The sequence below is a fragment of the Gallinula chloropus genome (genome assembly GCF_964237585.1).
Source record: "Gallinula chloropus genome assembly, chromosome: 3".
In the NCBI taxonomy this organism is placed as follows: domain Eukaryota; kingdom Metazoa; phylum Chordata; class Aves; order Gruiformes; family Rallidae; genus Gallinula; species Gallinula chloropus.
This window is the reverse complement of record NC_140087.1, coordinates 70,135,854-70,163,253: the sequence shown is the minus strand read 5'-3', so window position 1 is coordinate 70,163,253 and position 27,400 is coordinate 70,135,854. Positions and strand designations below refer to the sequence as shown.

Here is a 27,400-nt window from a genome sequence, read left to right as displayed (position 1 = left end):
GTTAAGTGTATTGTCAAAACATTGATGTAGGAAATAATTCATGTGTAAAGCTGTGCATTAGTAACTTCAATTTAGGGTTGCAAGGAGCTGTTTTAGCATGAACGCTATCCAAAAAAGGGGTGCCTGTTTCCATAGAAATGGGTGTACTGGAGCATCAGCCAAGGAATGTGAAGGTGTTCTTCAGTCTGAGACTCTTCCTTTCAGTGAAGTGACTCAGTCCAGTCCCAGATCCCAGCAATGAGGTAAGTTTCCTGTCTTCCTAAGGGAACAAACCCGAATCTGTGTTTACATACTCCTAATCTGAGATATGCAGGCTGAGATTTGAGGGCTTAGTTTGAGCCACCACCCTTCTAAAAAAAACTTGGGGCAGGAGGGAAGTAGTGTGGTCCCCTGCCTCACCTATCTGATATCTGTGACCCATGGGACTAACCCCCTTTTCTTGGGGGGGAGGATGGGTGGGAGTGGGGCATGTTTGCTAACAGGGCTGAGCTCTTGTCAGGAGCTGCTCCGCATTTCATGTTTGTCTCCTGGTGATCCATTGCACCTCTGCAGCGTGGGCTGGGTGGGAATAATAAGGGTCCCACTTTGGGTGATCTGCTGCTGTGCTCAGGCTTTGTTATGCTGCACTAAGAGAATGTTTATGATCTGTGGGCTCACAGCCCTTGTCACAGAGTAGCCGCTGAGGAGCGATTCTGTCCAGCTTCGGGCTGTGTAGTGCCCCACCGCCCACTCTATACAGCTCGGTAAGCTCAGTCCAGGTAGTTTTCCAGAGAGTAGGGAAAACTGATTAATTCAGCAGGTAAGCACAGTGAGAAGACTTCCACATATAAAATAGCAACTTCCATTTAAATGCTCCAGCTTTCTCATTGTCAGAAGGGCTGAAGCTCCTCGCTGCTGTCTTTAGCTCCCCTTTGCCCAGCAGCACGCTCCCGAGCTCTTGCTGCCCTGCCTCTTATGTCACGGAGAGGAGGCTCTCTCACCAGGATGCCCACGAGTCTTCTTACCACACAACATTGTTCTGCCCCTCTGCCCTGCTCTGGTGAGACCCCACCTGGAGTTCTGTGTCTGGCTGTGGGGTCCCAGTACAGGAAAGACATAGAGCTGTTGGAGTGAGTCCAGATGAGGCCACAAAGATGAGGCACCTCTCCTATGAAGACAGGGTGAGAGCGTTGGGCCTGTTCAGCCTGGAGAAGAGAAGCCTCTGAGGAGACCTAATTACGGCCTACCAATACTTAAAGGGGCCCTATAGGAAAGTGGGAGAGGGACTCTGCATCAGGGAGTGCAGTGATAGGACAAGGGGCAATGGCTTCAACCTGGAAGAGGAGAGGTTTAGGTTAGACATTCGGAAGAAAATTGTTACTATGATGGCAGTGAGGCCCTGGCACAGGCTGCCCAGAGAGGCTGTGGAAGCCCCATCCCTGGCAGTGTTTAAGGCCCAGTTAGATGGGGCTTTGGGCATCCTGGTCTCCTGCGGGTGTCCCTGCCTATGGCAGGGGGTTGGAACCAGATGATCTTTGAGGTCACTTCCAACCCAAAATATTCTATGATTCATGATCTGTGTCTTGCTGAAATGATTGATTCTTGGATCTGTGGCACAAATGCAGCGAAGTTGCCAGGTTGTTGTTAGTGGTGGCATTTCTAAAGAAGCTTTTAAAGCACAAGAAGAGATGGCTATGAGGGGGGAAATGATATGCAAAGGGGGGAAAGGCAGGCTTTCCCCAGCCGTGGTTGGCAGCTATGACTGCTCTGCAGCTTGTGCTGCATTGCTGCTATATCACAGCAGTTCATCTGAAATGCTCCTAGAATGGGAGTTGTAAACACCAAAGGAGCTAAACACACTGCTGCTTCTCACCTATGAAGTGTGTGAAGAGAGAATTCTGGCCAGGGGAAGTGGCGAATCACTACTGAAATTCTCCAGCCTGTGGGGTATGGAACATCAATTATGTTCAGCACTTGCAGTTGGTTTGAAGTAAAAAAACCTTCCAGTATCACCTTCCAGTATCTCCTTCCAGTGTCTCCAGTGTAAAATGCTTTGCTGTGCTGGGGCATTGTGTGTGTGCGTTGTGGGCTTTTGGTTTGTGTTTTAAAATCTCCCTCTCCTAACTCTTGGAATTTGGAGGAATTCAGAAATCGAGTCTGGGCTTATTTTTAATGGGAAAAAATAGTCCTGTGTGAGCTCTCCCACAGCAAGCGTTTAGTTTGGTACCCCTGGGTGGTCTCCAAGCACAGCACCCCAGTTTGCAGTGATTGTTTTGCAAATACTGATGCCACTCAGAAACAAGGGCTGGAGCATTTGGCTGTCCCCCTTCTTACAAAACAAGTAATGCTATCAGTGACAAATGGTTTCCCTGAGTTACTGCCTGGACCAAAGGGTGCTCTGGTACTCATGCCAGCTGCATGAAGAGTTTCCTGGTCATTCTGCAGTTGCATTGCTTAAGCATCTGTCCTGCTGCTAAGGCAGTGCCAGGATGTCAGTGACAAGGCAAGATTGTACCACTGGGATGGTGCAAGGAAAGCTTTCCATGATTGTTTAGCCTGGAGGAGGGGTTGTAGAGGTGGGTGATGATCTCTTCAGCCAGGTGATAGGAGATAGGACAAGGGGAAATGGCACAAAGCTGCCCCAGGGCAGGGTCAGATTAGATGTGAGGAAAAAAATTTCATCGTAAGAGTTGTTGGGACCTGGAACAGGCTGCCCAGCCTGGATGTGTTTAAAAAAAGGGTAGATGAGGTACTTAGGGATATGGTTTAGCATAGGACGGGATGGTCTTTTCCAGCCTTGTAATTCTGTGTGCCTGTTTCCTCTGTCACTAATGTACCAGTTGGCACTCTGGCACTGTGAATTACTCCCCCAACTCAACCCTAGCTGAAGGGCTGACAGAAGCAGTGTGACATTTAACCCCTAAGCACAAGGGAGCTGCAATTGCCCGCAGAAGTTCAGCAGAGTGGGAAAGATGCTTCTGAAGGGCCTTCCCAAGGACAGTCCAAGCAGGGCTGAGGGAAACCACAGAAACTCTGCTCTGTCTGCTGGGGTCCCACTCACAGGCTGCAGTAAAGAGGTTATCGAGTGGGTGTGTCTGCAAAGACCAAGAGACTGGCTAAAATTCTGTGCCAGGAGGTGATTCATTGAATTTACTTCAGCATTTCTCTTGCAACACCTGGAAGTGTTTGGTGTTTGTGTGTGTTCTGTTCCGGGCTCTAGCGCGCTTCCCGCAGCTGCTGCGCACCCTGAGCGGCAGCATCTTGTCCCATCACGACCTGGGCATTTTTAATGTCTGTGTCTAGAAAGAGTCACCTGCTCAGTTCTCAGAGCTCACCAGACTGATCCACCCTGGCATGAGTAAATCCCAAATTCCCTTGTTAAACCCCTCCACGCTAGGGTTGCAGAGTAATAGGGGAAAAATATTGATGTTGTTTTAACTGTCATAGACAAAAGTGGGTTTGACATTTAAAATACAGTTTAGTGAGACAACGAACATTTTTTTAAAGGAACTTGTTTTTAAGACTGCTAATCTTTTTCCCTGGTGATATTTACATTCTGGCCTTATGTGTCTTCCTCACTCTACAGTGGCAATGTGGGAAGCAGTATGATCTACAGGACGTGAAGCACGACTGGGAAAATCCTGCGCTACCACTCTCATCCTCTGAAAATGGCTTATTCCCACCTGGATGTTCCCCATTTCCTATAGCTGTTAGGTAGGTTTCTGACTCTGTAAGCCACTGAAGGTAAAATAGGTCGGGATGTTTGTTTATCTGCATTCCCAGTTGTCTCTGCATCGTCCTTTTTGCCACTGAACCGTGTTTCTCCATCCTGTCTGGAAATGAAGTGGGGCAAGAAGTTGAGTGGTTCTGCTTCCCGGAGGAGCAGTGGGAGGAGTGGTGGAGGGAAAGGGGCTTTGCACAGGGGCCAGGGGTTGAAAGCACAAGGGCTGCATTAATTTGGCTGTCAGCCTTTCAGAATGGTGTGGTATTGGGGGGTCCACCAGCTTCCCTCCCCCTGTGTTCACAACAGGACACAGGCTCAGTGAGGGAGCAGCTGCAGCACTGCTGGGCACAGTCCTGTACACACTGTGTGATGTAAGAAGTGTGAAATAGGCTATGAAGGATTCAACTTTGCACGTCTGCTCCTGTTACTGAGCCTGTCTTCTGGGTGACAAGAACCTTGACATAGGAATAGCATAAAACAGCCTCTCACAGCAGCAAAGACATCACCGTCTGTCTGTCCCAAAGTCAAACCCATCACAGGAAAATGTCTGAAGTGTCTGCATCCGGCTTCTTTCAGTAACAAAGCCTCATTGTCCGAGTATCTGTCTCATGTGCAGCAGTTTATGCAACATTGTTGATAAAGGAAGGGCCTGTGCACTTCAGGGATACCATGAGGAAAAATACTAATATATGGTCATTGAGTATTTTGTATTGAATAGTGTATTTGTATTGTAAACAAGTGTAGTGAACCACAAGGCATGAAGACAATAAAATGACTGTAGCTGGCTGTCTGTGTTGGGCCGTGTTATGATTCTGTCACTGTCAGGTAACCAAGGGAGGGCTCCGGGCAGCAGTTTCTTCTTGGCAGAAGGACAGATTTCAGGTATGGACATAGGAGGGAGCAGGTGTGGTGTTCAGCTCAGCCAGCCACCGTCCCAGGTGACCACAGTGTGTTTAGGACTTGATGTCATACCTCCAGTTGAGGGGTACTGTTCCTCCTATTACAAACCACGATGGGTGGCTTTTACCTGCAGGAAACTGGCCCATATAAACGACCAGAGAAGAGCCTACATGGGCATTTTCATTCCTAAATGCTTATACCCTAGGACAGCGTTTTTCTTTGAATCTGGACATGGACTGAGAGTAGGTCTAATTATAAGCACTATAAGGACTTCCTTAGGAGTCCTATAAGGAAGAGGCAGCTCCTGCTCTGAACTGACTTTTTTCTCACACCACAGATAGCTGCTTTCTAAAAAAACAGTCCTTGAATGGACTTAGCTATACCCCTTACTCTCCTTCACTTGCTTATCCACATGCTCATTCTCCTGCAGGACAGGGCTGTGGTTTCCATTTCCACAAGACTTCTCCATTTCACCTCTACTGTGGTTCGTCCTTATCCTCATTGAGAAGGGAGCACCTCAGTGCTCTTCTAGGAGCACCACAGGCCACCAGCCAGCTGCCACCAACCCGGTTTTGGCTCTGGCTGGCAATCTTTGCCCTAACTTCCATTTTTTTCAGAGTTGCCTGCCTGCAGCAAGGCAGGGGAGAGGCTGCAGGTGGGTGCCTGGCTCAGTGGCTTTCATGGACAGGGCTTCAGTTTCCACCTCATGCTTTGATAAGGCTTCTGCAAAACTTGACCCATTAAAGCCATGAGGTAAATGCTTGGAGTTGCCACCTGTGCAAGACTTCCAGAGGTAACAGAGCCAACTTGTCAGAGAAAGCTGCTTCTGCTTTGCACATCTGCAGCACCAGTTACAGATGCTCATGCCTCAGGTCTGTTGGAGAGCGACACTGCGAAACACAGGCACTGTGCCCAGAAAGCCGTTACTGTCAACATCTGCAACGCGATCACTGAATCCAACTGGACTGAAGTCACAAGAAATTAACTCCCCAGCCTGGGGCACGAAGTTCTCCCCCTCCTGTCACACCTGTAACCTCTCCTTTCCACCCAGTGCCCTACAAAGCTGGAAGAAGTACATTTTCTGAGTTCAGGCCGCAGAACCAGGCTGTGGAACAAGGACAAGGCTTGAAGTCCACACAGGGAGCATGGCTCTGCTGGGCAGCGCCTGTTTGTTTGTTAGAACACGTAATATCTATACGGTTTACAGGGACTTTGGGAATCTTGTGTCCTTTCTCTAGCCAGTCTGGGGCTGTGATCACACAGACCTCAGCACTGCACCTAATTTCAAACTTCACTGCCAGTTATTTTCAGATTTATTTTTTTTAAATGACACCAAGTGTTGTCCTGCAAGAGTTGGAGGCAAGGATTATGGCAACTTACCTTGGATTTAGGGAAGCACAAGTCCCTTCACATCACCAAACATCAGTAATACTTTCTGGGATGGAGGGACTGGTTTAGTTTGTTTTCAGGCCGCATACATTGACAGGGCCTCTTGCTTCCTTCCAGAAGATTCTCAATGCTGCTGCAACAGCTCCATACTGAGAGCAGTCCTGACTTGCTCCTCTCCCCCCCAGCGCTCTCACTGATTACAGCCAGAGCTTTCAGAAGTGTGCAGGTAGCTGCAGCTGAAATTGAAGGGACAACACCCTCAGACAGCATCTGTGCCCTCAGGCAGGATTCAATGAAGTCCTGCAGTCTTTGTTAGCCCAGGTCACCCAGACCCACTGCCAGCTGAAGTGGCTGTAGCCACAGAGCTGTGGAAGGCACAGCCTGACACCCTTGGAGGTGAGGGGGGAATGTTACCAGTGAATCAGGGAACTCTTGCAAATAGATTATTCCCATATATCACTTATGTGTGCAAGACAGGCCCCACAGAACACGTATGATGACACCAAACTGCCTGAGGTTGCTGCCTTAGGCACTCGCTCCCCTGTGCAGCTCCTGAGGACCCAGCTACCATCACCTAAAGCACTTACATTCCTTCTGCTGTGCCAGGCAGGAAAAGCAGACACCAAACTGCCCACACAGAAGCAGGAGGCTGGACAAGCAACAGCGAAACATGATGAACAAAGGCTGTTTGACAAGTGCCAGTTCTGTACCGACTAGGGAGAGGATAGAAAAGGTTCTGGGTGACAGTCATGCTGTTACCCTGTCTGCCTACTTTGTATGTAAGAACAGACACGAGAGGATGGACATTCTGCAACGACCTGAAGCAAGTTCTTTTTGCTGTACTATCCACCAAGGTTTCATTTTACTGACACGAGCAAGGAACAGACATTGGACAAAGTTCAGTACATTGTTAAATATTTGCATCATCAAATATAAAGTTGGGTTTGTCTTTTTCTTACATTTAAAATTTACAGCTTTTATATCGAATTAAAAATTCCTATAAGTTAGAATACAATGTGCATTATTTTAAATACAGCTCAGGAAAAATAGCTACAGCACTATTTAAAGGAAGGTAACAGCAGCAGAATTCTGTCTAAAAATAGAGTATTATGATGCAATTTAAAGTGTCACGTCTTCAAGGAGGTAAGAGCAAGCAGAGCACTTACAAGAATATAAGGACTGTTCCAGAACACAAAACCACCCTGATAAGCTAATGTTTACATATGCTGAGCAATTAAAATACATTATATGTTTAAAACATGAACAAAGTATTAGCAGTTTCAAAAGGCTGATATGCAAATAATGTCACTTCAAGGTGTTTTACAATGGTGTACCTAGAACTATCCCTCATTTATCCAAGACTCTTAGAAGAAATTTATAATGGAAGCTGTTCCAAAGGAAACAAAAGGAAACATGTATCACAATGACATTAATAGCTTGCTTGAAAGCCCTGCATACATTCCATACCACTGGCAGGAATTGCCATGCTGTATTTATACAGGCTTAATATTTATGATGAGGCCATTATGGATAGTTCCACTCTGCGGTTATTTGCATTCAAAAACTGCGACACTGGGAGCCTGCAGCACAGCAAAGAAAAGTCTTTAAAAATAAAGGAAAACTCTCCAGGAGAGTGCAAAGTGCATATTGCAGAGAGCTCTTCTTACACACAGCTCCTTCTACAAGCGCATACAGCAGTGGGGTTTTACTGCACAGCCTGACGTGCAGCGTAGTTGTGCTTTTTTAGAGGCTTTTTATTTAATTGCTGCTGTTTCACTAAGATAATCACAAATCCTTGTATTTATCAGCCCTTCTGCGTTCTGGGGGGGCAGATAAAATGTAAAAAGTACGTCAGAACTGCTTGAAAAAGGGGTCTGCCTGGTTTTTTGCTTCCTTACTGCCAGCAGTGGGTATTGGAATTGACAAAGTGCTTGGTAACCAGAGTAATGCCGCTCATTAACCGCCTCCTCTGTCAGGAGCGGGCAGTGCACAAAGCATTATCAGGGCGTTACTATGTGGAGGAAAAACCGTTTAAATACTGTGTGAATCACAGAGCAGCTTTAGGAACAAGTGGAGATACTGGCATTATCTGACTGGAACGTTATTCAAATAATACAGCACCTCAAACCCAAGATGCTTTTGCAACAGCCTCCCCAAGCAAGGGCTGCTGCAGTATTGGAAACAGAATAGTGGTTTTTACTTCCTAATGTGACCAAACCTTTTTTCTCTATATTTTTGTATATATATATATTAAAATATATATTATATGTACACACAGAGATATATTAATATATATGTAAAATCCAAATGCTGATTTAATAATTTAAAAATAAGTTTGCATTCTAGATGGGGTTCTTGCATTAGTTTAAAAATCCTTAGTTCCTATTGCATGAGCACGCTTTGGCTCAGCAAATATCATCTACAAGCTTTGCCCCATTAATCCCACGATAGGTTACTCTGCTAGGTCGAACTAAGACCCCGTGGTTCAGCTTACAGGTGAAATAGCGCTTTTCCCCCACAGAGCCGTCGTTCTTCCCCTTGGCACTTCTGAGCTCAAGTCCAAGCCATATCCCTGGTGCAAAGTCTGTGGGACCAATATACCTGATTGTCCCCATTTCATTGGAGCTGGTCAGAAGAACCTGAGAGCCTTCGTGCAGCTTCACCGGCCCCTCAGCGTTGGCTGTAGTGGTATTACTCCAGCTGCGCCGGAACACGGAGCTCTTAGATCTAGTTAGGATAAAAAAACAGAAAAGGGAGGGGAAGACTTTTTTTTGACCTGTAAAACATCCAATTAAACCTGTAACTCAGGGAGGCATGTGGGAAAAGCCCTCAAGTCCTGCTTTTAAAAAAAATTGGCTTTGATCTCATGTCACGAGCACAACATTAAAAGGCTGGTACATGTGGCAGTCTTGGAAAAGACTTGGAAAATCAGTTTTCTCTCAGGTGATGCCAGGATTTACGCTGCTTACCACAGGTGATGGTATCAGTAACTTAAGAAGAACAAAACATGTCATTTGGGGCCTGAAAGAGTTTAGCCAAACACCTTCTGGTGTGTAAGCATGACTCAGGATCAGAAGAACGAAGTGAAGCCCTTTAATAAGACCCTCTGAGCTTCACCCAGCTGTGTGAAAATACAAGAGCTTAGAGAAGCTGCAGTGATCAGCAATTGGGAACAATTTTAATGCCAACCCAAAACCAAGGACTGCACCCTTGGACACCCACAGAAAAGACAACATACTGGGGTCCATTTTGGAAGGAAAAAAACCCTGAATGAACACGTAAATATCTAGATATCATACGATCATAAAGACTTTCTTTTTACCAAGGAACAGTACAGCTAACAGCCAGCTCACACAAACATTTTCAACACTCACCTAACAAAGGAGTTTCTTCTGTTTATCTCCTTCTGTGAAGATGCAGAAGTGGTGCTTAGACTGCGTCTAAAACCTAAGTGGAAAGATAATGGGCTGTGTAGGACTTCTTTTTAAAAAAAAAAGAAAAGAAGAATAAAACAAAACCAAAACCTCCACGTTTATGAACCCATATTCAGTGTGGTCTTTTATATTGCTTCCACTACATTTGCTACACATTCTCCCCTCCAATTTAGAAATTAAATGATGAAACTTCTCATGAAATTAAGTGTCTATAACATACTTAGGTTTAATTTCTGTCCTCACTGAAAACTTAATGAGTAATTTGAAGCAGCCTTTTCCCAAAATGCTTAGGTAAGGAAAAAGATCTACTTTCAGTATCTCACAAAAGATGTAGTAATTTCACGTGAATCCCTCCCTACACTGGGCCCTTCATCAACATCAAGGTAGATTAAGGAGCAGGTTCAATTCGAGGCCAACTCTAGTTAGAACACAGTACAGTGGCAAGGGACGAGCATCCGTTAGCTCCGGCATAGTTTCTTCTGCCAGTGTAGGGTTAATAACAACATGGTACTCCATAGTTCTTTCTGGAGGCCACATTTTTAGGAAGGAACTAGCTGGACCATCAGCTGTCATTTGGGTTCCTAGAGAACCTCTGGTGCTTTCAGAGAAGCTGGCTTTGTGCAGTAGGCTCTGGTTGTAGCACCGTAGGCTGCCTAAGCCAAATGCCAGAGTCTCGTGCTCCTACCTGGAAAAGTGTGATTTCTTTTACTCGCCGACGTCTCTGTGAGAGAATCCAGAGAACCCGTTAGTCTGAAAAGCAGCAACGCAAAGTAGTCAGTTCAACTCAGCTCTGAACAAACCTATTGCAAGAGCCCTTGTGAGATGCTGATTAAGGCTCTGGTTCTTTCCCTTCCCTGTCCACCACCAAGAGACACTAACTTTTCAGCTGTTGTCAGGCTGATACATAAGCGGTACCTGGAACAAACTAGTTTATTCAAGTTACCTGCCTTTTACTCAGCAAGAGAACCTGCATAATTGTGAGGCAAGTTCTTTACAGCTCTCCTGTGCTAGGATATTCAGGGAAAGGAAAATAAGAACATCTCTAGCAGAGTAACTAGATAAAAATACAGGGGGGGGAAGAGCACAGCATTCCTCAGATGTTCTCTCTTAAACCTAACAAAGGGACTACAGGGCAGTGGGTGCTTTGGTTCCTCTGTGCGTCTTGCTGCAACAAGAACATATTCCCAACCATATTCAAGGGCAACTTCCTTTTATAACCAAATTTTGCTCAGCACATCCGGATCAAGCCAAGAAAGTAAAGTTTAATGAGCACAGGCTGTATCAGAAATGGAAGCTATGGAATGAAAACTCTTGAAGTGACTGCAAGAGAAATGGGAAGAGCTGCATTTCCAATTTATACTCTGCTTTCAAAAAGCTGATGTAAAAACCCAACAGCTTTTTAATGGAGGTTATAAACTTCCATTAGCGGTAGAAAACATTTATTCCTTCTGTATCTGGTACAAAACTTTGTTTCCCAGTGGAAATGTATCAAGCAAGAGTTTGGCAACACAGACATTAAAAGCAGCATTGGTGCTTACCTCTGTACACGAGACGGTGGAGCAAATATACCGTGTCTAGGAAGACAACTGAAGTACTGAACACCTCCCACGGAACCATCGTTTTTCCCATGAGGTTTGTCCAACTCAATTCCACACCAGAAGCCTACGTTTCAAAACAGTTAAATCACAGCATTTCAAACAAGCCAGCAAAGGCTCTTCTGCATCTAGAGAGTTGATACAGTTAGCATTCGCGTGCACCGAGGAAAACAGTTTCTAGTCAGAAATGTCTAGATATTTACTATCTTTGTAACTCTGCAAAAACTGGTATCACAATACACCTAAAGAGAATTATGTCAGCATTTTTCTATGTCTTTTTTTTTTTTTTAAATTGCCATCTTAATTAATATAGAAAAGGTACAAATCTACATGCACAAGCTGAAGCCGAGCAGAATGTTGCTGAATATGACAGTGTCTATTTAACAGAAAGGAGACTGGAAAGGAGAGCAGTGTCGCTAGTCTCTGACCACATGGGTTATGCCTCAGCTGAGATCATCAACAGTAAAATTAAAGTTTTTATATTAATTCATTCACTCTCTCCATCTAGCAAGTTATAATTAATACAAACTGTGAGGCTGGCTCTGTGATATTGAGAGACGGGTGTAAGAATCAGAACTGGCCTGCAATTCATCTCGTGCAGAACACTGAATAGGCATCAAGATGTTAATAAGCTTGATCATTCATAACCTCTGATAAATGTGAGCTAATTATGTAAAGGTGCTAAATTTCATACTCCATTAGCAGTCCTTATGCTATCCATCCCCCAAAGATTCAAAATATAATTCAAGTCACTCGGTACAAAGGCACTAGATAAAATGGTAATTCTAATTATCAGCTCAAGAAACTCAGGACTGACAGCTCACGAATTATAAGGGCTCGGTACGTCAGAAGTTCTTCCCTTCCTGTTTTTAGAACTACAGACAGATCTGCATTGCAGCAAAGGGCAGTTTGTGCAATTTCCAGAGCGTTGATATGTATTAATATTGAAATACTAAAATGCATCTGTTTCATTTCCTATAAATTACTGGGTTTGCAAGTGGTGGGGACTTGCAATCTTTCTATCCTCACATCTTACAGTATCATGGTTTTCTCCAGAAGAAATTTGCGCCCTAATTGCTGGGGTGGTGGGGGAGAGGGGAGGGAGGCGGTGGGGAAGGCAAGGAGTGAGGAGACTTGCACACTTACACTGTCAGCTTTCTGCTTCTACACTTGTTACAGTGCCTTTGGAAAAAACAGTCCTTTTCTCACTGTTTTCTTTGTAAATAGCAAGCGCAGAATCATCTGCAGCATCCTAGGCAAGGACTGCCTACAACTAAACTGGGAAAAGGGGCAGGACCAAAACAGTACGAACTTGTTCCACAACCTCCCATTCTGTCACTCTATTGTCACTCACTGCTGCTTATGTAACCATCAGATTGGTACTTCCACCAATACTCACCAACTGTTTTTGTGTTACAGTTGCCAAGAATTTGATTACAGATAGAAAAGAACCTCGAATTTGGTTACAGAATGAGTGTTCAGAAGTTATTTGTTATAATTTAGAACAACTTGCTTCCTCTGAAGACACCTGGCTTCACTGCCATGTGGGTTTTAGCAAAGGAAGGGACGAGAAAATGGGTAGACTTTGGGGCTTTTGGAGATGCTTCTAACTTTTCATCTGCCCTGTGACATACAGGTTTCTTAGTTCAGATTTAAATGTTCATAATTACCCTCTTAAAGAAGTCAAGAAGATGAGTCAAGTATATCACATGGTAAGAGTATCAGTACTGCAAGAGATGAGCTGTCAGAAAGGCGCAACGGCATGTGCCCTCAATATACTACATACCATTCTGGAGACAAAAATCAAGGATTTTCAGAAATCTTTGTAACAATACCTACAATTTCGACATCCAAATATTTTTCCCAATTGAGCTGTATTAGTGGACAAGTAAAACTCATGTTTGAAAACATTTTTTTCCTGGTAGTTGCATTAAAGTAAAAAAATACTGAGTGAAATACAAGAGAGAGAGAACAAACATTAAACCACTACATTTAGCAATTTTTTGGAAGGAACGAGGAAAAAGAGAGAAAGTTATCTCTATGTTCATATCCTTACATGCAAGCTATTCCATGCTGATTTTGCAACATATAGAAAGAGTATCATAAATACCTGGTGCAAATTTTGTCGTCCCACAAAACCTAACAGTGCCTGTCCTCTGTCCTACCACCAGCACTCTGTCTCCCACCTGAATTTCTCCATCAAAAGGATTTTTCCTTGTAACTGGAGAACTATACAACCCTGTTCAACAGAAAAACAGGAGCTAAAGTTAGTGCCATTATATCTTTAAAGTTTAAGTCAGTCTTAAACAGTGAGCCAACTGACAGGTAAATAGAGCATCTGCCCTTAACACTGTACAGCTTTAACATGCAGCACACACTCCAAGGTTTGTGTAGTCAAAGAATCGCTTTGTTTCAGCATGGAAACTCTGGGCTGCAGCCTTTCCTCTGCAGTTGGAAGGTACAGTGCCCAGCTATAAGAACAATTTCCTATGGAAGATGGTCCAAAAGCTTTTTACAAAGCTTGCTAAGCTTAAGTTTATGGTTAAACTACTTCCCAAGTGCCTGCCTTGAACAATCTTGGGCTGAAAGAGGACAAGTAGCTGTATGTGAGTATTCACTACAACAGACATACCGGCACTAATTTTAGGTGAGACAGAAGGCACTCGAGTCGCTGCCTTTTTATTGCTGCTAGTTGAGGTCCGCTTCTTGGAGTAATTCTGTTTGCCTTCCAAGGAGGTAGACGAAGATGAAGAGCTGCTGTACCCAGGAAACCCTGGAAGATATAATGGAAATACTCCCTCAGAGATCCTACTCAGAAAAGAAGAGATAAAGCAGAAGGAAGGCTTCTGAAGCAGGCAGTTAGTTACCTGTTCTCCACAGCAGGACGAATACAAAGTAAAGAGCCAAAGTTACGAGGTTACTAAGCAGCATTTACACAGACACCTGTCAGGAATGACATGGGTACCTCTGACCCCGCCTTGGGAAATGGGTGGCAGTCAAGTGCTGGAATAGGTTTCCCAAAGCCCCTTCTTTGTCACTCTGTGAAAGTTCTTCCCAACAGTCCCAAGCACAATTATTAAGATAGGGGACTTTAGGAATAAGGGATCACACCACCACACTGCCAGCATCCAGCCTATTAAAGATTTGATGAGAAGTGGAAGGAAGGAGATACTATATGAGTGAATTATTGTCTGGATTAAAGCCTACTCTATTCCATTAGACAGTTCATATTTTAATATTAATAAAGTATGAAGGAAGAATGGGAAATAAATCATTTTTATCTCCATTTGCAAACCCTGATGTCTAAACTGTCTGATAAGACTTACGTTCAGCTTTCCTCCTTCCTTTTCAAGGCTCTCCTCAGTTCTTCACTTTCCTACCTACCCACTCTGCCAAAAATGAGGCAGGGTACAGCCACAGCTCAGGTTCTCAATGGAAAAATTAAGATAATACTGCTTATCAAACTCTAACGAATTAAGCCTCTCAGTACTCCAGTGTTTTCACAAAGCACTGCGGTACCAACACAAGGTTAGCCTGTCCAGTGCAATCTAATTCTCCAGTTTGGTAAAAAAAGTAAAGAACTGCAGAAGGGCCAATGTGGTGGGTCAAAGCACACACTGTGGGGGATGGGAGCCTCAAGGCTGGCTGCAGCTGTGCAGCAGCGGAGACAATGCAAAAGACCAAACAGCCAACCTCCAGCTGCAAGCCCAAGGCACAAGCGCACCCAAGTGTGTGGGAACACACACTGCAGCCTGTACTGAGAAGTCAGTCCAGCGATGGACTCCCTGGGGGGGGTCAGACCACTTGGACAGGAAGACAACAAAACTGCTGAGGCAGCAGTATACAAACTGAACCAGTCCCTGTGATGCTGCGTTTCGGTGGGAGAAGAAAGAGCAGGAAAAAAAGAGAAGAAAGGGGCAGAAGAAGAAAGAGCAGAAGGAACTTCAGGAGGTCCTGTGACCCTCTGCCATCAGGCAAAACAACTATTTGTCAGATCACTCCTGACAAGTGAGTGTTTGACCTGGTATTACAAACCTCCTATCAGGGAGGCCTCAGGACATGCTGAACAATGTATTTCATCACATCACTATCTGGAGTCTTACAGGGCTTTCCTCCTAATGTACCATCTAAATTAGCAAAGTTTTAGCTCAAGATTTCTTACACTCATTGCACATGCAGGGTTATACTGTTCTTTGTATTTGAAAGCATCCTGGTTTATCCCTTTAATCATCTGCCTCTCTAATCACACACACATTCCAACACTCTTTTCTCCTAAACCAGGTGTTCTACCTCCAGTTTATGTGGCGGTTTCTCCTAATTCTCTCCAGTTGATTCACATCTTTTTTTAAATGCTGCTGCCTTACCTCTGCCATGTAAAGCAGACAGGTCACATCATGTCTCTTATGGCTGATGATCCTTTTTATACATTCTAGTATGTTTCCCTTTGCAACAGTATGACACAGATGACTCACACTTACCTTGTAATACTCAACAGCCCCACGTCCTTTTCTACAAAACTACTACTAGGAAGTTCATTCCCAAGGTGCATTTATACAGTTGTTTGTTTCAGCCTTTCTACATAACTTTGTAGTTGTCCTTACTACTCTTTCATGCCCTCTCCCTCCCTTCCCCCAAGATGTTCTTTCCAATTTGTCAAGGACTATTTGGAGCAAGGTAGGGGTTTTTTAAATGTTGAGCCCATCATTTATCTGCCAGGCATCACCTGCATATTTCATGAACAGACCCTCCATGCCTAGTGTTCAAAAAACACAGAAAAAAATAAACTGCCACACTTGGCACAAACCCCAGGCTGGAACAGCCTTCTGTTTGACAAACAACCACTGACAGCTACTTTCTAAGTTGGATGTTGGATCTTCCTAAAGGTTCTGGAACTGCCCTGTGGCAGTACCATCTAAACCACCAGATCCCAAAATGAGGGATCCACATCACTTGGAGCCCGGAAAGCTTTTGGAGTCCTGTTTCTGGAGGCTGAGACACTGTACTGCTGATGAATTTCACTGTGTGACCAGAACCTGAAGAACAAGCCATTGAGTGCCTCCATGAACACAATGTTGGGAAACGCTGTCTGCACAAATTTTTTAGCTCACCTCTGAAAACGTATCATATAGGATACCTTAAATACCTTATGATAGTCTCTTCCCCAAGTCTCCTTCTTACCCCTGTTCACTGGTGGAGGATACAAAAAGATGCTTTTCCTCAAAAAACCAGGTACATTTAAATTCACAATCCAAATTATTGGTAAGAAATACTACTTTTACCAACACTTGAGGTATAATTTTATAGGAAAAAAACCCTCAAGCCCACAATATTTTACAGCTTGTTAAAGACATCCCTGAAACTGAGGTCCCTCTGTGTTTGAAGTTCACCTCACTGATGCAGTACAAGCCAATATCCAACTCTTTAACCTAGAAAATTGCAGAGAACAATTCATTTGCCAAAGCAACTTTTTAAGCTACAGTTTCATTTTTCATATTTGAAGCTTGTTACTGAGCCTTCCCTGACACAATGCCAAGACTGCTCAGCACTGTTAGATGTGTGCTTCATTATACGAGCTTGAACATACTGATAAGGTGGAGAATAAAATGGAATACACGCACAGTTCATCATCAGAATCCAAGCAGTAATGACACAGGGTCCCCCCAGAAACCTAAGAAGATAATTCTGCAGATCCTGTGTTAGAGCATTCACTAAGAGACAGCTTTAAGGGCTTGTCTATATTCTTGTCCCTGTGTTTGGGTTGAAGCTGTTACCAAACCAACACAGAATGCCAGCCAAGCATCACACAAAGTACTCCTGCTCCCAGTAAAACTAAACCTGTATAGCCTGTTTGGGACTTGAATAGAGACAGGCAAGACAACTGTTTTCTGTAGGACTTTGTTACAGGGGTAAGGCAGTAATAATACTTCCTCTACCTTATTTTTCTCAAGATGTTAAAAAATTAAAAAAAAGTAAAGATTGACTTACCATCTTTTGCAGGTAGAGTTTTCCCCCTGTTAGCAGTCACAAAGTTGGTTTCAGAAGCACTGTCTTTTTTTGCAGTATTTAGGCCTGTAAAAAGATTATATGTGTGTGTATATATAGCAAGAGAGAGAGAGAAAAATACATACTTCCTAACAACAAGCAATAGTTTTACAGGGAAGTCATGTACTAAAACAACTTGAAAGATTTGTAGGTTGGTATGGATAAAGCTGTACAGTTCCTCAGACTCTTGATAAATGGCTAAAAGAAGACTGCAGGATGGTTTTGATGGATAAGGACAGATGTTAAACCCCTTAACACATTAAAACAGTCCAAACTATCTTGCCAAACAAAAAAATTGGTTGCAAAATATGAATGTTTATATTGAAGGAAATCTTTCAAACATCTACATCTATTATAAATACAACACTGACTTTTACAGTACTTAAGGTACACTATTCACCAGTACTAATTTCACAATTTCTGCACTGAAGATTACACATAAAAGTTTGAGAGATATTTGAGACCAAATCTCACTTGGTTACTTGTAGATTGAAAGACGCATGCCAATAGGATTTTAAGAGCCTGACTCTTAGAGCAGCAATGTTGTGATACACATACGAACCAGGAAGTTACAATCTGTGAATAGTCAGTTTGCATTTCTAACAGTCTCCTACCCTAACTCAATGAAGAACAAGCTTATCTACGATTTATCCCCTCCCTGTCACAAAAATCACACCTGATTTATGTAACTACATATCTGTTTAATTCAGATACAGGGACTGAACTAGTTTGCAAAGGTCAAAAAAATAGTCTTTGCAACCAGTAACACATTTCCCAGCTTGACCACAGGACTCCCTTTCCTAAAAACTTGAGAGACGCCTATTTTGATCAGTCCAATGGATTATTCAAATCCAGTAGAAACAAGTAAAATCTGAAAATCCCTGTACAGCATTGTATCTTACTCTGCAGCTTATAACTGTATCCACAAAAAGAGTCCTATTTTTTCTTGGATGATTACAAACCAGGGTACTGCAAGAATGAAGTTGAAGGGAAAGAAATGTAATCTGGTGATGCACAGAAACACAGCAAAACAAAGTTCTGCCTCTGCAGCTTTAGCTTCTCAACTCCAGCCAGCAAATCAGCCAGGCATAGCAATTCTAATGGACCTTTCAAGGCAGGAACGTCTTACAAACGGCAGCTTCCAAATTATACTGCTAGTGGATGCAAGCTCTGCCTGGCACACGATGCATAACTCACTCTGATTTTTACCTCAAGCTAGCAGCAAATGTTTAAAATTTATAGATACAAATGCACATTTATGACTAAACCCTCTGAAACACATGGTCTGTGGCAAAGGGAACAATGCTTCCCATTAGCGCTTAAAGAGTCACAAACAGTTCACAACAAACTGAATCCAACACTGAAAAATATTTAACAGAAAAGGTCAGCTTAGATCTGATCCTGAGCAATACTCTCAACAAACCGATTATTCTGAGCAGCTTTTTATGTGGGATGTCTATTTATAAATGGCTTAAATCTTGTGCTAATTGTAAATACGTGTAATTAGGGCTTACTTCCCCCTCAATCTATACAGAGAAGAGTTATGCAAGTCACCCAAAATGCTGCCAAAACGCATCTCTTCCACCAGCCTGGCACTTTGTTTCTATACCCTGTGTATTACTGGCAAAGACTGGAGTAGTTGAGGGTGTCTGAATATGTTTGATGAGAATGCATATCTTCCATCCCTTTAGTGTGAGTCACTTAAAGTGGGTTTGAAAGGCAAAAGAAATGTTAATGTAATATATTTATGGACATTATGATGCAGCCAGCCAGACATGGGCCTAGACTGTGCATGGTGGGCACTGTACACAGCTGGGAGGAGTCTGTACCCCCAAACACCTTGGAACCCAGCAGATGAGAAAAGATGCATCATTCTTACTACACAAGGGGGGAGAAAATTTGAAGTAATTACAATAAATTACTAAAAGGCCAAACCAGAGCCAGGGACTGAACCTGTAACTCCAGTCAGCAGACCGAAGCTGTACTACAAGGATGTTCTTTCTCTTCTAATGTGCCTCTGGCTTTACTCAGATAACACAAACAGTTAATTGGTTCCAGAAAATAAGTATCTTCAATTTCTATATAAAAAGGTTACATATATTAATTTCTGGATTTTCACTGACTTTAGTGAGATGTTTCAAATTACCCAGCAAGATCTTAGCAAAAGAAATCACATTATGTTTAGACATGTAACTGATACCTCAGCCAACCAGAACTTACTTTAAAGGCTCAAAAATAAATGTAGTGGTGAACTTTTTTTTTAAATAAAGCATATAAAGACCTCTATTAGTACATCAGAGAACTATAATCACTAAGCAGCTACACACAACGTCCTTCCAGTACTAATTTAAAGGCTACTCAATAATTAATGAGAACATGTAGTTAATAAATACCTTCTCATCCCAATTGATGAACTAATTCCAAACAAGTATTATTATACCAAGATTTACATGATTGGTGTTAATTCCTAAAGATTAGTGTCTCAATCCTTTCTCAACATTGAAGGAAATACTCACCAGAATTCACTTTGGAAGTTACGTGCATCACATCTATTTTTTTGGATTTGACCAAAGGTAAAGACCTCACAGAAGAGCTTCGTACGGAGCTTTTTTTGCGATCAGAAGCCTTGCTGATCTTAGAGAGAGGTGCAAATATACCTGTATGTGCCAAAAAAGAACCAGGAGTAACATTAATGTGTGCCAAAAAAGAACCAGGAGTAACATTAATGTAATAAAGCTTTCTCGCTAGTATCTATTCCATCAATTAATTCAGGGGTCTTTTTCAGCAATGATCACAGCTTGCTATGCCAACAAAGCAGTTTTGGGGAAGGAGTAGCTCAAGTGATCAGTGAAGCCAAAAGGCTTATCCAGCAACTTGAAAAGAGTAACTCAGGAATTCAGTAGAACTATCAATCACGATCTCTGTCCTAATGCTAACATTCACCCTCCGCTGCTACAAAAGACAAGACTGTCCATGGAAAATCAATTAAACTATCTCGAGCTGAAAGGTAGAAAACAGCTATGGGCGTGAATCTCTTAAAAAGAAAGGCAAAGCAGGTAAAGAAACATGGTTATTATTGTTACAACACTGACAAATACCTTCAACAATACAGATGGAGAAACAATTGTCTCAGTTTCAGTGAAACAACCAGAAATTTTGACTGTTTGGTTGTTTCAGAGGTTTTGCAAATAGTTGCGGCCAAACAGAACTAGGAACAATTAAAAGAATCAACAGACAAAGCAAGCACTAAAAAGTAAAGCATCAGAGTGTGTTATCTCTTTATATTCTGCAAAAGGTTCCTATCTTCCACAATTTTTTCTAAAAATACAGGTTTGAAGGAAGTGTAAGAAAAACAATAGAAGTTATACCGCGTTTTGGGGCGCACTTGAAGTACTGGACTTTCCCAACACTCCCATTGTTCTTCCCTTCAGGTTCATCCAGCTCTATGCCAGCCCACTGCCCACTGGCAAATTCCGTCGTGCCACAAAATCTTAATGTACCCACCTGCAGCAAAAAGCATCAGCACAGAATGACTTTGTTAAACAAGTAATGCCCGTGGGGACATGGCATAGATTCTGAAGGAGATGGCAAATCAACTCCCAAGTTTTTGAACAGAAATACAAATGTAATCTCCCTCATTTACTGACATCCCCATCTTTCAGTGCCAGCCAGTGCATTTTCCAGAACATCTTATTGTTTCTGTGCATGTTTTGTACTAAACAAAAGCAGTGGCTATTGACAGACCTCATAACAGAGAGGAATTAGACTGTAAGCACGACTGCACAACACAACTCCAAGTCAGCAAGGTAGAGTACATGCCTAACAAGAAGATTTACTTTCAGTGTCTTCCACAAGTGTTTCAGAATCATGGCTAGGTATCTTGCTGGGCTGCAAATCCTGCATTATATACACACAGAGATACGTTTACAGAATTTTTTTACTTACATGCATGTGTTTATACATATTTATAATATTGCAAAGGTTAAAGAGTAAGCTGCAGAGAGCATACTTAGCTTTTTTTCTTTGGAAAGCATTCACAACTCTTTTATTCCTGCCTTATGGTTAAGTAAAAAATTAAAAGCCAACAAATATTTTAAGCATTTTGCTGTTGTTTGAACATACACCATACCATATTCTCTGATCAGATAAGTAGTATATCAAGAACATCAAGACAGCCCACTATCGCCATTAGACCTGTCTCCATAAATATACACTGAAAACTCACACACTTCAACCAAACAGGTGAGGAGTAACTACCAGACATGCATTTAAAACTGATTTAAATTAATCTTTATGTTTTATTTTAGATTTGTTTTAGTAATAAAAAAAATATTTGATCTTTCAGTTGCTGATTTCATTATCTCACGTGACCTTAATAAGTAATTTTTTTTTGTGAACTCGCTGTCTGATCCAGCCCTCAGAGCATAAAGAGGCAGAAACCGTGTTTTTCTTTACTACAAAACCTTCCATGTTGTGTAGAGAAATAAACTTCACCCAGAGCCAGTTCTTTTACTCTGAAGATCTCCTCTGAACTTGATTGTTGTCAGCAGGTACATCACACTAATCTAGACCCAAACTTTTCAGCTACCAACTTGGACATCAGACTCATCTGGAGGAAGCCTGGCCTAACTCCACTCTCCCAGCACCAGCCAAAGGGCACTTACCAAACAGAGGGAAGAGACCAACAGGCATCTTAAACTGGAGGTGGAGATGGCAAAACTGAGGCCTAAGACTTGTGCAAGCAAGGAGCAGAGGACATCTCACATGAGAGATGTGACAGAAACAGGAGAAGAGAGTTTTATTCCAGCTACTGCTTTCCCTGCATTCACGTTTCACTGAGTGTCCATTCAAGTCACATATTATCTATCACAGTGGGAACCAGTGAAGCTGGGGGATACTGGATACACATAAACACCTGTTACACAGCTTCCCACCCAGTAAAACAACTAGAATGACAGGTGCAGTGGGAATCAAGAGTGGAATCAATTTCCCCTCTGGCATCTAATGTGCCTGGCTTTCAAGTGTCACTGAAGCTGAGGTGTTAGGAGACTGCAGGAGCAGAAAGAGAACAGGAATCCATAAGCACTGCTTGTACAAGTGCTGCCACTCCTGTGCCCTTGTCCCAGCTTCCATATTTCAGAAAGCATTCAAGAGAAGGTTGGGAAATGGGTCCCATACTCATCATCCTGTTCTCACTTTTGCTCCACCCTGCAGACATGTACCAGTATCAAGGGATAGGGGAAGACAGGGCTGAGATCAACTTCTCCATTCAGACAAATGGAGAGAGCAGGTGGGAAATGGTGCAGAAGTGACGAGAACAGCTCCTTGCACACAAAGGAAGGGCGAAAAGCAGACATGGGAAAGGAAGGCCAAAAAACCACAGTCACGTGCCAAAACAGCTTCCAACAACTTCCTAAAAGCCACTGTAATCACATACACAATTAAAAAAACAACTAACTGCACCCAGGAAGCTTTATTCATATATGGCAAGCACGTGACAGTACAGGCAGTTTTAGGTGCCTTATCTGGAGAAAAGATACACAAGAGGTCTGATTTCTTCCGTTTCTTGCCATAAAGCCTCCGTTAACCTGCAGTTATATTACATCCCCTCGCTTTTGCTGTGCACTGGCTCTCTGTAAAAGAAACTTCCATGACCTTCTTACTGTCTGTGAAGAGTAAGTGGCTTCCTGTACGTACTTCAGCTAAAAAGCCTTCTGTACAGCTAGTCCTTCACTTCTCCTGACCCAATTTCTAGAATACGCCAAATGAAAACAGAGAATGGAAGCTGCTTTGCACTCTCAGTGTTCACTTTAGAACACTTATTTCAGCTGCAGTATTTACAAATCTGAAGTTACACTTGAAAAATCATTAAAGTTACTCAAACATAAAATTTTGCTTACAGTTGCCTTCAGTATTTACCAGAAACATACTTGAAATCTTTAAAAGAGTTCTAGCACTCTTAAAATATCAGAGCCCTTGCTACCAGAGGAAATAAAAGGTATGAATAACTACTGCACTATCAATGTTAGATCTTTCAAATACATTTTTTTACATGTGTCTAGCAAGGTATCTCCTTAAAAGCTATTCACATTTCAGCTAGACCAGCATTAACTACATTCTCATACTTTCCCAGAACACTGGAACGACCCTGGTGGCACAGCACTACTTCAAAGACTTTAGCTGCATTGCACCAATGAAACTGGGTTACTACAGGCTAAGGAGAATTAAAGTTTCCTTTCACCACCTTCTGGAAACTATCAGGGGTAACTGATGAACACGCACTCGTAATTGAGTGCTGGGCCACTCACTAAGTGATCTGTAAATTTTACCATCGTTTTGATGTGGCACCAAAAACGGTGATAAAAGCTGAGCTGTGCTGATGTACTACAGGAGACTGTTAAAAAATTGTTTACAGACACAAAACGCAGACTATGCCTGTCAAAACAGCTTTTCATAGTAGTGACTTTAACACATAACTGTTCGGCTTGCTACTTCCCGTAACCAGATCCTTACTGCCATCCAGAGCTCACACCTCGCAGGTGGTGTTTTAGACCATCAAACCTGAGGTATGTCTCCAAAGGGGTAAATAAACTGACTGTCCAGAAAAGATGAGGGCATTATCAGGTTGCTGATTGTACCTTCTGTCCTGCAATAACAACACGGTCTCCGAGTTTCAGGCCAAGCGATAGAAGCATGGCCTTGCCTGTGACGCGATCGTAGTTTGGAATCAGGGCTTTTGAGATGTCACACGAGAGAGGCACTGCATCCAGCAGTATCTGCTTGATTTCTTTGGCGCTGGCTGCTGCATCCGCCATTTCCAGGGGCATATCTACTGGGTCAGGAACCACATCAGCTGGAATCTGCCCTTTGTCATTCTGCAGAGACATAACATAGCACGGGATTGCACGCTGTGACAAGATAAACCTAACCAGGCAAAACCACAGCAGTTCCTGCAGTTTTTAATCCTCTCCACTAAAAAAAAAGGATAAAAACCATAAAAACAGCCACATTGTCAAACAAGGATGGCAAAACTTTCTGAGATATGTAAGGTAGCGTTTACAGCGTCTTATTTTCAACAGTGCTATATTACCAATTTTTTTATCTTAAGAACATTATTACAAGTCAGAACCCCGTATCTATCTATGTAAATGAACACAGATTGATAAGAAAGCTGTAATTCTGGTCTGTAATGCCAATACTGTGAAGATAACACCTCCCAAAGAACTTATCTTTACCCAGTGTATAGTTTACTCATCAGTGAGTCATATTCCAAACATAAGATGAGTTTAATATACGTTGCATGTATAGAATACACAAAGTTGATGTCTCACATAAATACTTAAACACATCTGTCCAATTTTAGATACAGACTATTCCATGAGAGATTGAGAACAGAATCCTTTCCAAATGCTTCCTGTTTCCAGGGAGCAGAGATTGTGATTCCCTGTATGTCCTATGTGATGCTCATCCTTGGCCAGAGTTGTTGGGAGTACCAGCTCACCTGGAATTAACCTGAACTCAAGGCCAAGTACATTACTAGGCTGTCAGGCTGCTACAATGGCATGTTCTACCTATGCTTTCTTCACCAAAGGCATTATTTTGGGTCCTTGCCTATCTGCCAACTTTCACAAAGTTTGTGGAAACAAAATTATCTCACAGTTTTGTCTCAAATGAGCCCCTGGACTCAGAACAGGAAGCTCAAAGAGGTAATGACACACAGAAAGGTTGTACTTGCTTTGTTTCCTTTAAAAAAAAAAAAAAGGCCAAAATCACAACATCCCTGAGCCCCCTATAAACCTCCCTGTGTCAACCCCAGAAAACTATAATTCTTGCCCAGCATTTACATTCTGCTGTCCTCAGATAAGCAAAGCCTACATACTAACTTTGGTCAGAAATTTATTGTGGGATTGAAGAATTAACCACCAACCTTTCCTTAAAAGTAGACAGTCCCTCTCTAAGTAAGAAGTCGGCCCTATTCAAGTCACAGTACCTTAAAAACAGGAAGCCTTTAAAAACAGTTGCTTTCAAGTTTTTAGTCATCACATTAATGATTGTTTCAGTCAGATCAGCTCACCAGGTGCCCCACAAGTCTTTGTGTCAACACAAGGTAGGGGGCAGAGCAGAGGCACGGAGGCAAGAAGCAGGCACACTGGCACAGGGACACCTGACAGCTCAGAATGCTTGTGCAACTACAAAGCAGTACTCTCTGTGGCAATGGACTGATAAACTTACAGGTGCCATAGAATTTGAAATGGGTACATGCACACTAAGTAAGGAGACAAAGAAGAAAACCAGCATTTTTAATTATGTTAAATCCTAGATCTCTTTAATAACTGTATGAACAATGACATTCTAGAAGATTTTGCATGATCAGTGGCACATAAAATAATGACTTTTGAGTACCCTTACATCTGTCATCAGCAAAAAACCAAAAAAAACAGAAACTGAATTTGAAAATGGGAAACCAAGATACTGCCATGCAAAAAAAAAAAACCCAAACCAAAACATACTCACACAAAAAACCCACACAGAAAAAACCCCACAAACCAAACCACAAAAATCCAATCAAAACTATAACGCAGTACTTTATATTAGGCCTGTAATTAGATTAGTAAGCAGAGCAGTTAATGTTTCTTCATGATCAACTACTTATGCTAAGAGTAAGTTTACTGCTCAGCAATACACAGGAGGTCACAGACTGCATTCCTGTATTTCTGAAGAGGTCCACCACTGCCACAACAACTGTTGCAAGACACAAAGGAGCGTTAACTCAAAGTTCAAGCAAGAAACAGAAGATCATCTTGAAAGCTATTTGAACTAATAAGCTAAACTGCGACACAAAAGCACAAACTTCAACACACAAGTACGACAAATCATACAAAATCATCCCCTGCAAGCTAAAAATAATTTTCCTGAGGCATTACCACTCCATGGAACACATTTTTCAGCTAACCAAAACCCTGGACAACACTTTCTCCAGGTACTTATTTTACCTTTTGGTGAATCTACAACCTAACTCCTTACCCTAAAGGCAGGATTTGCTCCATGTTCCAGTAAACACTTGACAGCTCCTGTACATAGGTTAAATGCAGCAATATGTAAAGCTGTTCCAAAATCAAAATCACTGCAGGTGGCATCCACATCTGCAATTAAACATCACATGTGAGGTATATCAGTCTATTGCCTGAACATTTCACTCTACAAATTCCCTGACAGGACATTCATTTTTACAGCTTATGTTAACCTTTATGCAGAGATACCATTATTTATGAACTAAATGTATATGAGAAATAATTCTACATAAAATATCAAACTTGTCTGCGTCTATTTATTCACACCACAAACCAATGTGGAAGATGAGCATTTACTTTCATTGATTTTACAATACTGATGTCTTAACTGCAAAATTGTCGCTATTTGGAACGCCCAACGTGCTAAGATTAACAAGTTTGTAATTTTGGATTTGTATGTAAATGAATGTTTCTGAAATGTTTATATTTTATTGCTTCCAGGTATCAATTGTTAAAATGAGATGCTGTTGTGGTTTTGCGTGGCAAGGGTCTGGTGGAGGAGGTGGGGCTACAGTGTCCTGGTTCTGGCCAGGCACTACTTCTGCAAGAAGATGCTAGAAGCTTCCCCGAGGCCCAACATAGTAAACACCAGTCAGGCCCAGGGCCACACCTGTCACTGACCAAGGCCAAGCCCATTCAGCAACAGTCACAGAGCCTCTGGGAATCACAGGTAAGAGAAAAAACAAAAAAAAAGGCAAGCAGCGGCTTTTTGCCCCCAGAGAAGGGAGTGAGAAGATGTGAGAAACTGTGCAGACACCAAGGGCAGTAAAGAAGTGGGAGGAAGCACTGCAAATGCCAGAGAAAATGATGTCCCTGCAGCCAGTGGAGAAACCCGTGGTGGAGCAGGTTGTCCCCTGCAGCCCATGGAAGATGATGGGGAGCAGAGACCCCACCTGTAGCCTGTAGAAGGGCCTCACACTGGAACAGGTGGAGACATAGGGAAGACATCGTGACCCATGTTTGAGCAAGCTTCTGATAGGACCTGCAGCCCATGCAAAGAGGCCCACACTGGAGCAGGATCACTGGGGAGACTTGTGCCTCCATGAGGGACAAGGCTGGAGCAGCCTGGACCTGAGGGAGATTCTATGATTCATGACTGCACCCCACAGAAGTGACCCACGCTGGGGCAGGTGAGGAAGATCCGAAGGCCCGTGGGAAAGGGCTCATGTTGGAAAAGCTTGCTGGGGACTTTCTCCTGTGGGTGGAACCCCACCCTTAAGCAGGGGAAGGCTGTAAGGAACACCCCCTCAGCTAAGAAGTAAAACA

At 42.7% G+C, this 27,400-nt stretch overlaps 1 protein-coding gene across 4 annotated transcripts in view; it reads right to left on the bottom strand.

Moving 5' to 3' along the window:
* Window positions 1–6,837: 6,837 nt before the first annotated feature.
* Window positions 6,838–27,400, bottom strand: part of CLIP4 (CAP-Gly domain containing linker protein family member 4) — a 34,261-nt gene continuing 13,698 nt past the window's right edge. For all 4 annotated transcript variants that reach the window (XM_084261224.1, XM_084261223.1, XM_084261226.1 and 1 more), the window contains 11 exons: window positions 26,088–26,206; window positions 23,702–23,938; window positions 20,432–20,567; window positions 19,580–19,720; window positions 17,007–17,090; window positions 13,654–13,794; window positions 13,132–13,260; window positions 10,965–11,088; window positions 10,112–10,176; window positions 9,367–9,439; window positions 6,838–8,719 (listed from right to left, as the gene is read on the bottom strand). In XM_084261224.1, coding sequence (XP_084117350.1) covers window positions 8,398–8,719; window positions 9,367–9,439; window positions 10,112–10,176; window positions 10,965–11,088; window positions 13,132–13,260; window positions 13,654–13,794; window positions 17,007–17,090; window positions 19,580–19,720; window positions 20,432–20,567; window positions 23,702–23,938; window positions 26,088–26,206 — 1,571 coding nt within the window. In that variant the 3' untranslated portion in view covers window positions 6,838–8,397. The remainder of the gene's footprint in view (window positions 8,720–9,366; window positions 9,440–10,111; window positions 10,177–10,964; window positions 11,089–13,131; window positions 13,261–13,653; window positions 13,795–17,006; window positions 17,091–19,579; window positions 19,721–20,431; window positions 20,568–23,701; window positions 23,939–26,087; window positions 26,207–27,400) is intronic.